General features: G+C 44.2%; 1 protein-coding gene across 1 annotated transcript in view; it reads left to right on the top strand.

Annotated features, from left to right (window-relative positions):
• The first annotated feature begins 2,376 nt into the window (after positions 1–2,376).
• tnfrsf21 (tumor necrosis factor receptor superfamily, member 21) overlaps positions 2,377–12,937 on the top strand; it is a 43,129-nt gene continuing 32,568 nt past the window's right edge. The window contains exon 1 of the mRNA XM_031877077.1: positions 2,377–2,759. Within this exon, the coding sequence (XP_031732937.1) occupies positions 2,733–2,759 (27 nt within the window). The 5' untranslated portion in view covers positions 2,377–2,732. The remainder of the gene's footprint in view (positions 2,760–12,937) is intronic.

Below are 12,937 nucleotides of genomic sequence, written 5' to 3'. Positions count from 1 at the left end.
AATAGCCCCGTGGAAACACTTGTGAAGTAGAAATCATGCAGGTTCACGAGAAACTCCTTCAGCTCGGACTCCAGCAGGGCCTCCGGCGGGGCCTCCGGCAGCGACCAGTCCCCAGATCCGGGCTTTGCTGAAGCTTTCCACCTGCAGTCGGAGCCCTGGCGGGAGGAGGAGGGCTCAGCTCCTGGCCTGGAGGAGGAGACACTTCTGCCTGGAGCAGAGCTTCGCCTCGCTGTTCCTCCGGTCCCCGCTGGGAGCCGACACCAACACCACGCTGCTGGAGACCCAGGATGTATTGCTGAGCCTGCTGAAGCGAAGGGAGGCACAGGGAGAACCAGAACCAGGACTGAGCGGGGCAGACCGTCAGACCCCTGCTGCGGTAAAACTGACATGACAGCCCAGCCCGGGGTAAATAAGTTAATTGCAAAAAGTGAATAAAATATCACAGCGCTAATTCATTTGTCTATCTAGCAGACGTAGGTGGTTGTTCATCTTTCTATTGGCCATACGTTTGTCGTCTTTTCATTTTCCCTATCAAAATGACTACAGTACCTCAGGTAACACTACAGTAGGTCAATGGGCACAATTCAGGGCACATCAAAAAGGCTGTTAAATTATTCATACATTGAGCATGACTCTGCACTTTCTATTAAAAAAAAATCAAAATACACAGAGAATGGCCTAATGCTGTGGGGGAACTGGATGACAAGGTTACTGTAATGGCTTCGTAATGGAAAACCCGGCTGTATCACACTTCAGGGGAGTGTGAGGGGGTAGCCTATACATCTGAGCTCAAAAAGCCATTACCGCTTTGTTATCTGCATTCACAGGGGCAACCTTAGAAGCAAGTAAAGGGGACATTAAGGGAGAATGGAATACTGTATTACTGTATTTCATAATAAAAGTAAACCACATAAGACTTTTCTGGAATCATGTTCTACTTACAGAATTAAGGTGAAGTGCTGGACCAAATGCAGCTCCAGTATAAAAACCTGCTATCGCTCTCTAACTGAATGGCTGATTGTCTTAATACAGGCAGAGATGTTAAATAATAATTCTGTCTAAGTGACTAAACTTCTCTGATGTTGCTGAAGGTTTATTAGTGTCAGTAATGTTTGTACATACAATGATGCAACTGACTACAGTAAACTGATCATATTCTTAAATGTTATAACTTGGCTACTTTAAGGACCTCGTTATGTTGGGGCCTGAGGTCCACTATTCTCTTCAATGCCAGGCCCTTTCCAAGACAAACCCCGACCCCCCCACAAAAAAATGTAAGATGGAATTAGTAGCCTAAGCTTTTAATGGAAGATGTCATTTTATCCATGAGATAAAACTCCCAATGTGCCAAATAACGAGTGAGTCACGAACGAGTCATGAAAAATTTGTGTTAGTTTTTGAAGCATCGTGAGTCGTTAGTCACGTGAGTCGTTAGTCACGTGAGTCGTTTTTCTCCGGCTCGACTTTCATCCTGGAGACCGCAGTTCCCGTGCAAAACTAAAAGTAAAGTTGGTATTATGTCACCTGAGTCGTTAGTCAATTAACTCATTAGTGTCGTTAGTCATGTGAGTCATTAGTGGCATTAGTCACGTGACTTTTTTGCCCCTCCCTCACTTTCTTCCAGGAGACCACTTGTTGACCAATGTTGACAATTTGTCAAGTGAGTCGTCAGTCATGTGAGTCGTTAGTGTAGTTCGTCACGAGTCACTAGCGTGACCAGCGACTTGTTTGTCACTAGCTACTAGCTAAGAGTCGTCAGTCACATCAATGTAAACCACGCTCTTCTCCTAAACTTAACTAAGTAGTTTTATTGCTTAAACCTAACTTCCTGTGGAGAAGGAAGTTTATTTTGAAAAGACACTCTGCATGTAACAAGCATATAGTTGAGGCGTAGTGCCACGGACCAAGGTGTATTGTTTTGCCGCATCAGTGTGAGAATGTGTTGATAATAGACTTGATTCTGACTGAAAGACGTGGACAACTTTATTGAAATAAATACAAGTAAATACAAATAAAACAAGTTTTTGTCTTGCATACAAAACAAAAAATAAAAACATGCCGTGGAGGCTAACAAATGTAAGAAAAATTAAATAATATCTTGTTAAGCTTAAGGTTACAAAAAAAATCATACTGTTATGTCTCACAGCACACCAAGGACATGATGTCCTGGGCCTGAACCCGTGTTCACCTGCAAGAACAACGTCCCCCCTTCCCGATATACGACGGGGTTCAACCGCACACGTGCACGGCTCTTACGAAGCTGCGATTGGCCGAGGCGCGTCACTAACGCCCGCCCCTCTTTGCCTACGTCATAGCAGCAGGGCTGTGTGGCGCTACGCAGCGCCGAAGAGAGAGAGAGAGAGAGAGAGAGAGAGAGAGAGAGAGCGAGCGAGCCGCACTGCACACTGACGAACCTGGACGGGGCGAGGCGAGGTTGCGATTCCCCCCCAGCGTGGCCCTCATCCATCATCGCAATGGGAATCACCAACACAGCGTTCCTTCTGTGCCAAGCCCTGGTCCCGTACTACCTGAAACCGGTCCACCTGGAGACACGGACTACAAAACCCTGCAGTTGAGACTACTGCTGCACCAGAGCTCCTCTCCTCCAGCAAGCCACGGAGGAGGATGATGATCAGGAGGAGGAACATCTAGGGATGAGAAGTGTTTCTCCAGCAGGCAACTTGGACAAAGACGTTTGCTCGACCCTCATCTGTATTTAGCGCACCAGGACGATGTCTGCCCTGTGTGCGTCCGCAGTGGTGAGTACACCCAACCTCCCTGTTTGGTTTTTTTATTCTTTATTTCTAAGGACTCCACCAGCAGGTTCTCCATTTAAAGGGACAGTGCCTGTTTTTTGTTTTGTTTTTTTTGGTCCCATACTGAACTTCAAATCAAGTATCCAGAAATAATGTCCAACTTTGCCTGCTAGATAAACTCCAAGAGAGACATCTTTCAGGTTTAAAACACCCCAACAGTGTGTCTGTCATTCATTCATTCCCTCTGTGGGTGAGCGACACAAAAGGGTCTCCAGTTGGAAGGATGGAGAAAGTCAGCGGCCCATTGTTCACCCTGTAAACGCTCTGTGTCGGACAAACAACTGGAAATGTCAGTCCTCTGACCCCGTCTCAACAAAGACACGGTTTGATTTGGAGCAAGTAGAGAGAAAGGAAGTACATTTAATACAGTCGCGTGGGTTTTAATCAGCAAATAAATTGAAACTGTGATAAAAAAAAGTGATTTTTTTTCCAGTGGAAAAGGACGTTTTACTATCACCATCAGTTTAATTTATGAGTGGGTGGTGGGTGGATGCCTTTGTAATTAGACAGGATTTCCCTCATTCACACGGTGGAGGTGTCCCTTTGTTATGCCAGACGTGTTGAATGTTGTTGGATCTGTAAACTGCTTGAGCTCTCCTCACCCTCAGACTTTGCCTTCGTCTCCTCACTGTGACGCAGACGTCAAATTCACTTCTTCTTTTTTTTTGGTATCAAGACAGGATAATAGGAAAAAGATGGGACATAATCACAGAGGCTTGGCTATGTGGGGATTATTTCAACTTTTAATTTAACAGCAAGGTTTGTCTTTGACCTCACATTCGTTTCACCAGGTTCTAAGGACTTGATTTATAAAAAAACAACTTAGAATTTGAATGTCTATTATGTGAACATGTCTGCCAAAGCAAAAACACCCAATGTAGTGTAACTGTAACTATATTTTACACCATATCTAAGACTTAAGTAACGTTCTGCTACTCCACCCAAAATAAACGAGACAGAGAGTAGCCAACGCGTTGCATTTAGGCTGCCAAGATAATGGTCAGTTATAGATAAAATAATGGGAAAGTATAGCCTCGGGTCTCAACCTGGACTCAACACCAGCTCGTCAAAGACCGACGCTCGGCACCGAGGCACCCTTTAGCGTCTGCATGAGACGCTCCAGGCTTTCAACTAACTCCTACATAAACCCATCTGTTTAATTATTAGACTCTCAGAGCATCTGACACAGTAAAAAGAGCGAAGAAGGCCGCGTAGGAGGAGGTTAGGGTGGAAGGTTTCGTCAAACAAACACAGGACTTTCACTCAGGAAACCCGCGTGAAACCAAGTCAACATTTACTTACTGTACCGTACTTGTTACGTACTTAACTAACGCCACGTACGTAAGTAACATAACGAGAGTACTTATTTTACATAGCACACCTACTTTTCCTAAACCACCATCTTTTCCTCAACCTAACCGAGTACTCTTGAGGCCTAAACCTAACCAAGTAATCCTAAAAACTAAGTAATCCTACATTGGAAGTTTATTTTGAAAGGACGCTTTGCATGTAACAAGCGGGAACTGTCCTAACCTGACCAGCCAAGTTGAAAAAAAATATGTGGCAGGTGATTGGATGAACCATCAGTCATTTAAACTCATGCCAAAGCCAGTCTGCAGAGGAGTGAGAACATCTTTTCCACGGAGAAAAGCCTTCAGTGTCGTTCTTTGCTCCTATTTCTTTCAATAAAGAAACACTCCCCAGTTCTGATAGAACCGATGCTAATGCAGCAGCTACGCTAACCTCTCCCTCCTCTCCGCGTCGTGTCACACACACCTTAGCCACGCCCATAGCTACCAGTAGCTCCTAAACGGGATGCTGATTGGGTCCGTGCTCTGGCTCACCGGACACAAAAGCATCACTCGAAGCCTGACGAGATGGATTTCTGAGTGTCATGCGATCCAGCTTCCATTTCAAAGGTAAACGCCGTATCTGTCACGTGGACAAATTTTCATGATGGATCCTCGATGGACGGCTCAGTTCCATTTACAACAGAGCCGTCGGTAATGTCGGCAGTAAGTCAAAATCTCTGCTGTGAATAAGCCAGCTCACTAGTGTATTTGTGGCAATGGTTTAAAATATTTAAAATGGAAAAGCTGGCTCTCCAAAGCAACCCGTTTTGGTTATAAGACATAACACAACTTCAGTGACATCCCGTAAATCGTTGCCCTGTTTCGTCCATCTCCGTCTCCCTGGTTAATACATTTTAAGTGACGTAAAAAAAACACTAAACATTTTATATTAACCCTTTAAACAAGCTACCGGCCGGCCGCCGCTCCTATCGCTTTAAGAAATGCACGACTCAGAGAATCCGCCCGAACCGGGAAACCAAGACTGCAGAGGCCGACGTTTTGTGAGTTCTACTTTCACAGCTCAGTTCCAAGTCACCAGCAGCAGACTCAAAATATCTATTCCACGCATAAATAATCTATTGTCAGCGATGTCTGTCTCTGTGAGCTGAAATGGGCCCGAGGACAACACAGCAGCAACAGGTGCTGCTGCGCTGCATGCCGCGTGTGTGTTTGTGTGTGTCCCTTTAAATGGATAGTAATTACAGATAATGTCTTCTGCCACACACAGATATACAAACATCCCACACTCAAATGTTTGTATGCACACACCTCATTATGTAACAGACGTGTTCCAACACACACACACACACACACACACCAGACTAAACAGTAGCTTGATTGTTTTCTGTCTGTGTACAGTGAGTCGAGTCGTCCCCTGGGAAAAACCTGCAACAATTTCTGAAAGAACCACAATATTGAGCCGTTTGAATCTGCTGCTCGGTGCCTCAGTCTACTTACTTCCTGCTCTGTGGTAAAGCGTGTTGCCCACTAAGCACGAGTCACTAAGCCTCGTCACAGGGTTTGTGTGCAGCGGACGGTCACCGCCGTGCCTCGCGGCTCTTCCTTTGGGGCGCAGCGGCCCCTCCGTCCACGTGCACATTAACCGCTCATGCTGTTTAGAAATGTAAAGACAGGTGCTTCCGCCTGTTGCTCATATCAAGTTTCAGGTGGGTGGGCTAAGTTGTCCTTTGTGCTGTGGTCATGATTAGGCTCAGTTCCTGTAAATGTTAGGCAGTGGTTAATAATGCTGCGTATGGTATTCCAAAATCATTCCAGCATTACGTTATTTAGTACAAAAGGGAGGTGTCAGAGTGTCTCACAGCAGCAGATGGTAGAAAGAAAAAAGTCATGATTCAGCAGTTTTGATAACAAAAGCGTTCACACATAAAATCCTCCCGGGACCCTCTTTAGAGAGGTCAAAGTGAACACTTTAAACAAACGAGAAAAAAAGCAGCATTTGCTGTGAAAGAAGGGGGGTTTTGTTGGAAATGTGGTTTTATTTCGACAGGGAATCAACCAGCCCTGACTGGACCCAACCAGCAACTGCCCGGCTGGATGTTAAGGCACAAATAACTACATTAAAGGGCTGCTCCAGTGATTCAGTGTGGCACTTCCACAAAGTTGGGAGACCTGCAAGAGACGGATTAAAAATAAGAATTGTCAAAAAGAAAGCAGCAGAGGCGGAGATATGCTGACTTTTAGTCCCTAATGTGGATCAAACTCCAAAAACATTTGATCCTACAACTTCCAGAATGCAACTCGGTCGTGTCTTTTGTCTCCCACAAAGTCCCCAACCCCAGCTTTTGGTTAAAAATGATATATTATACATTTGTTGCTGAGATAACCCTGATCATCTGGGTTAGTTTTTTATAAGACATGTTTCCACTCAGTACATGCATAGTGTCTTTACAGAAATAACCTTCCAACGTTGACTTACTTTCTTTGTTTTCTTGCGCAACAAAAGCATTCGGTTAGGTTAAGCAAAAGATCGAGATAAAATGAGTATGTTTTGTTGCGTGGCCAATGAGTTATTTAACAGCTAGGTAAAATAAGTTAATGATGTCTTGGTTTCATACAGTACACCCATCTCCTGTGTGAAATCAATGGGAAAACCCTCTACTTCCCTCTGTGAATACAAAGTCAGCAAACCTATCCACACAAAAAATGGGACCTTGAGAGGTTTTAATTTCATAAGTAAGACTCTCAGAAAAGATATTTTGAGGCTTAGAATAATAATCTTGAAGATTTTCATTCAAATAAATGCCTGTTAAGTCGCTTTACATCGCCGAATGAGGTACCACATTGGGGATTGAGCCTATGGCCCACTGATGGAAGCCTGCGCGTTTGCAGTATTACGAACTGGGTGTCTGTGGGGACATTCTCCGGGAAGAATCACAAGTTGCCATCATAGGTTGCCATCCCAGCTCGGCTCTGACCAGACACCACTCGACATTTCCTGAAATTTGAATATTGACGTTCAAGTACTTGAATAAACGATGGTGGAAAGCTTTAAAAAAGTAAATAAAGGATTCATAATGTGCCCCCAGAAACGTATGGGTGATGTCACAGATGCTTTTGCCCAATCAACACCAATTCCACTGTCATGAGACATTGGCTATTCACCGTAATTCTACGATGATATAAATGCCTTGGTGTTTGGAAATTCACTCCTCCATAACTCTAACATCGGTCATAACAACAACTGTCTGATGAAATTAGGCGTGCAGCCGTGGCCCATCACATGCCGAAAATGCCGATGTCTGTCTGACTGCTCACTTACAAAAACAGGGAAGTGGAAAAAAGGGGTTCAGCTTTAGGCCGCCTGTCACCTAAAAAAAGATTTGACCTATCAAGTCGTGCTCCTGCTCCGATGCCCACGAGCAAACCGGGTCCTGGGCGTGTCTCCGGATGGCCTGTGGTTGCAGCCTGGGGGGTAGAATTACAGAGCGTTCTGCACAAAGTCGGGGGTGTTGAGGCGTTTGTTTCCGAGTGCCTGCGTGTGTGTGTGTATTGTTGGTGTGTGTGCTTAACAGGATCACTGCTCTGCAGTGGTGCAGCGGTGCCACAGTGTTGCCTGTGTGATGTAAACAAGAGCTGCCTGGCTGACGGCTCCACCCTGGGATATCTCCCTTCACTCTGTCCTCCGTCAGTGAGTCACAGCGGCATCAAATGAAAAGTCCTCCGAGCCTCCCGGAATGCAGCAAAATCCTTGGGATTGAGTTACACATTCAGACATAGATCCTCGCTGACGTGAGTTTGTTTCAAACGAGAGATTATGTCATTGGTTTGTACCAGGCGGTATCCCTGGGGTCTGAAAAATAAAGGCAATGCGGAAGTGTCTTAAACCTGTATTCTCTCTAATGTCCAGCAGAGGGCGACTCCTCTGGTTGTATAGAAGTCTATGAGAAAATTACTCAACTTTATTCCCTCAGTAAACATTGTAAACATTGTAAACATGAGTTTATGGTCTCAATCTCTAGTTTCAAGTCTTCTTTAATACAGCATGATGTTCATTTAGTAAATTATGTTAATTTTAGAGTCAAATAGACCATAAAGCAGGGGATGCTTTAGGGCGGGGCTACCTTGTGATTGACAGGTCGCTACCACGGTGTTGTTTGGTCTGGGAGTTGTCCGTGTTTTCGTGTTTGAACTTTAACCCTTTCACAGAGTGTTTTTCAGTTCATGAAAGTTAATTGTTACATGAAACTTCTTATTCAGCATTCAGTTGTACTGTTGTACGTTTCTTTGTGTCATTTGTGGTTGCAAACAGCCAAGATGGCGACGGTGAAAATGCCAAACTCGGGGCTTCAAAATGGTAGTCCACAAACTAATGGGTGACGTCACGGTGACTACGTCAACTCCTGATATACAATTTATGGTTTTTACCCATCACAATATGGGGACTGTTAAAGCTACTATAATGTGTAAGTCAGTTAATAAACAACATCTAGAGCTCGATGTAGCTCCGTTCAAAAAGCTTCGTTCTGGGTGGCAATAGCAAATAATGCACATTTTGCCTAGTAGGAGAATGTCAAAAATACATTTATTTTTTCAACTGAGTGCTTTAATCTCTTAAACCCCCCCTGCCGGCTGGGGGTTAGGGTTTAGGGTGAAATAATAAACAACAATATTTTGAATGATTGTAAAACGTTTTATCGTCATCGAAATGCTTCTGTTTGTTTTACAGTGACACAGAAGTGAGTCAAAGCATATTGGCACTTTTTTGGTGACTATAAAACCTTTAACCATCATTCAAAACATTGTTTATCAGAATTTAACCCCAAACCCGCTGGCGGGCAGGTGGGTCTGAAGATGTTAAGGGGTACTCCAGCAATTTGTTAATGCACTTCCATAACGGGGAAAAAATAAATAATGGTCAAAAATCAATGCAACGGAGGGGGAGACATCCAGACCTTTCTGTCGCTCTCACAACAAATAGGATGGAAAAGGACACCAGCAGTGTTAGCAGTGACAGGGACACACCGGCGTGGGAGCAAAGAGGGATAACGGCATAGCCCAGTTCTTGTCCCATCGCCCTGCGTCTGGCCGTCTGATTGGCTGGTCGGCCTGTGCACCGGGCAGATGATGTAGTTTATAGGCAGTGCGGCAAGACACAGACAAAGTTAGCATAATAAGAGGAAGGCTGGCAGCACTGAGACTGAAATTGATTTATGCTTTGCTGAGCTGCAGCGGTGGCTGTGTAGAGAGCCTGTCTGTCCTGTGTGTGTGTGTGTGTGTGTGTGTGTGTGTGTGTGTGTGTGTGTGTAGGCAGTTGTGTACTGACAAAGTGCCAGCGCTGCACTTTGTTTCCATCTTCTGCTTTTTTGAGTCTTTGTTGGCATTTTATTTTCCTAATGGCTGCAGTGACAAAAGAGTGGTTGCATACTTGTGTCTGATTGGGAGGGAGTGGTGCATACATCGAATGCCCAGGCGCAACCAGACACGCTCACCGTCTCAGAATATGAGCCTCTGGTTTGCTGCACATTAGCTTTCTGCACTCCCTCCCTGACGCGCTGAATGGGTCATGAATGAGCATGATATTAGGCTGTTTGGTCCAGCAATATGCAAGATAAGCTGTTGACAGACAGACACGCAGACACACGTGAGCATGCACGAGCATACACACGACCATATACATAATCTCCTGGCAGAGATAATAATTAGTGAGTTTTAGAGGTGTTTATGGGAAGATACATCTTTGTACCATTAAACAAAGCCAGGCTAGCTGTTTCCCCCTGCTTCCAGTTGTAATGCTAAGCTAAGCTAACCACCTGCTTTATTTTTAGCAGACATACATGTAAGTGGTATCAATTTTGTCATCTAACTCTTGGCAAGACAGCAAATACACACATTTCCAAAAATCTTTTCCCAATCTTTTCCTTTCAACCAACTTGAACCTGATGTTTGACCAACCACGCCGTTTGCACTCCACAGTCCCACCTGATATGTCACAGCGGGAAAAGCACGTGTGTAAATAATAAAATTAATTTGCTGCTTCAGTTTTAGTGTGCATAAAGTAAGTCTACTGTGCAGTACCATTTGTTCATGAACTTGCAGAAGTATGTTTCAGGCTTTGGAATAATTATGTTTACCTATAAAATTACTTATTAAGCTCCTTTTGTTGACTTTTGGGAATGGCCTGGTATTTTTCTATGAGCCCGCTTCCCCACACAAAACCAAAATCTGCACCACGGGTTCAGGCTCGGAAAGCACAAGGGTCCTGTGAAGTTCTGTTTAATACTAGCACGTCTTCTCTTCCACAACCTCACGTTAAAAAGTGAGTGATGTACCTCAGTTACCTTAACGGCAATGAGGGCATGCTATTTCAAGAATAAAACTCTACAAATGAGCAAAAAGAGCAGACGGAGAGGGGACCGTCCGTTGTCCCGTAAACAAGCAGAATGTTCCCATTCACCGCTGCGTGTGCTCTCTACCAGCGTCACGTCGATGTTGCGTCAGTAGGATCAATGCATTCATTCACATCGACGTGCAGAGTTATGAGCAGCATGTCGAGAACATGCTCCTCTGATGTTTATGGATGAGGGTTCTGGGAACGAGCACAAAGAGCCGAATGGGTGGTGTGCGGTGAAAGGGCAACGGAGCGGCGAAAGAATGGACTGCTTTATTCTTATTAGCACTAATTATAAAACAAGTTTGTCTTCTTTCGATTGTTAAATGAAGTGAAGTTTGTTTGAAAAGTCTCTTTATATCCTGTTCTCCTCCTTGATGTCTCAATTTTGTCTGCGGTGGATTGCGTTTAAATCACGTTTGTACGTGGGGCCAGTTTATGGGCCTCTTAACCTCTCCTCTTCCGAAGGAAATATGATTCAGTGACGTTTTACTGGTATGACTCTAAAGAAATGCTTTTGTTCAGTGCTCATGGATGACCAACATTCATGTGCGTCATCAGCTAAATTCTCCCCTCAGTGCATCGCTTCAAACCCAGCAGAACTGTTGCTTCTGCACAGAAGGGCTGCTAATCTTCATTCACATTAGTCTGAGTACACACACTCGGGGAAGGGAAGAACACTCGTAGACACACATTTTTGTACACAGATCCACCCGTCTCCATCCTCGTTTGTGCTTCTCTCATACCGTCTGCCGCTGTGTGTCCTCCTCTTCCACTTCTGTGTCGGATCAGGCAATCGTGGAGTCGTAAATTCTCGCCGTGACTTGGCTGCGAGACATGGCAGAGTACACGTTAGGCCTTGAAGTACGCTGGTAGGGATGGAAATCGATCATTTTTATTGATAATGCTACATTGTGAACAAGTCATCCATGTTGAAATCGGCAGGAGGAGAGCTAGTTAACGTTAGCTGTTAGCGGCTAGTGGGAAGCACAGTCCTGCTTGGCTAAATAACAGAGCTAACATATCGGAGGTTGCATTGACATTACATTACAGTCATTTAGCAGACACTTTTATCCAAAGCGACTTACAATTCAGATACTATCACATTCATACCGTAGGCACAGCTACGGGAGCAATTTTGGTGTTAAGTGTCTTACTCAAGGACACATCGACATGCGACTATTGGATCCGGAGCCGGGGATCGAACCGCCGATCCTCTGATTGAAGGACGGCCCTGCTCTCCACTTAGCGGCTAGTGGGCAGCACAGTCCTGCTTGGCTAAATAACAGAGCTAACAACAGCCAATGATATCGGAGGTTGCATTGAGTTACATTATGATGCGTTCAAACTCTATTCAGTAAAAATGAGTATTAGGCAAATATAAATGATACGTTATGTTGGCGTTCCAATGTAAAGACAATTTTGTTTTTAGGGAGAAACTTGAATAAATCCAGTCGTTGAAGGATGTTTTTACAGCAATATACAATAGATATTAGAAAGGTAATTTTAACTTACTAACACTAGCTCTGAACAGCTTCAACTGCATCATTGAAACTACTAATAACAAGAATATTTAAATGAAAATACAATCATACATCTAATAATTTGAATTGTGTTGTTATGCAGTTGAACGCTATAGATGATAATAACAAAGTAGAGGGAAGTATTGGGAGTGTGGTAAAAAAAGTTAGTCTTCTGACTGGCCTGTATGTACTCTTTTCTACACAACAATTTATCAGCAATCAATCGATAAAGAATTGGATTGATGTGTGGTGGTTGTCTGTGTTTCCGTCTTTGAACTTGCCGAAAAAGTCTCTTTTCAGCGTTTTACTTTGCTCCACCCTCTCATGTCACTTCTTGTTGCAACAAACCAAAAATCAAGATGGCGACAGCTAAATACCAAGATGCTGATGGTCAAAATTCCAAACTGAAGGCTTCAAAATCGTAGGCCTCAAACCAATGGGTGAAGTCACGCCGACTACGTCCACTTCTTATATACAGTCTATGGTCAGAAGGCAAAAAACAATTGTCTTTCACTACGACACAATACACAGAGTAAAATGAGCAATTATCCCTCACAAGGCTCATTTTCCTTCTCGTCACCACATGTCTGTTGGGTCAGGCTATCATTGGGCTGATACAGTGTAGTCAAATGTTGACATTAGCCACAGACTCAGATCTGCACTGTCAGCCCTCCAGCATTATTGGAGAGGTGGCTGCCTGAAGTTATTGCTCTGACATGACTCAGTCACTTTGTGTATGTGTGTGTGTGTGTGTGTGTGTGTGTGTGTATTTCTGGCTCCCCTCTCACCTCTGCTGGGAAGCTGACAGCTCACTGGGTTTAGGGGAATAATCCACACATGTCTCAAGTTTACACACACACACACACACACACACACACACACACACACACACACACA

Source organism: Anarrhichthys ocellatus, unplaced genomic scaffold (genome assembly GCF_004355925.1).
Source record: "Anarrhichthys ocellatus isolate YVR2014 unplaced genomic scaffold, GSC_Weel_1.0 scaffold125, whole genome shotgun sequence".
In the NCBI taxonomy this organism is placed as follows: Eukaryota; Metazoa; Chordata; class Actinopteri; order Perciformes; family Anarhichadidae; genus Anarrhichthys; species Anarrhichthys ocellatus.
This window is presented reverse-complemented; position numbering and strand designations above follow the sequence as displayed.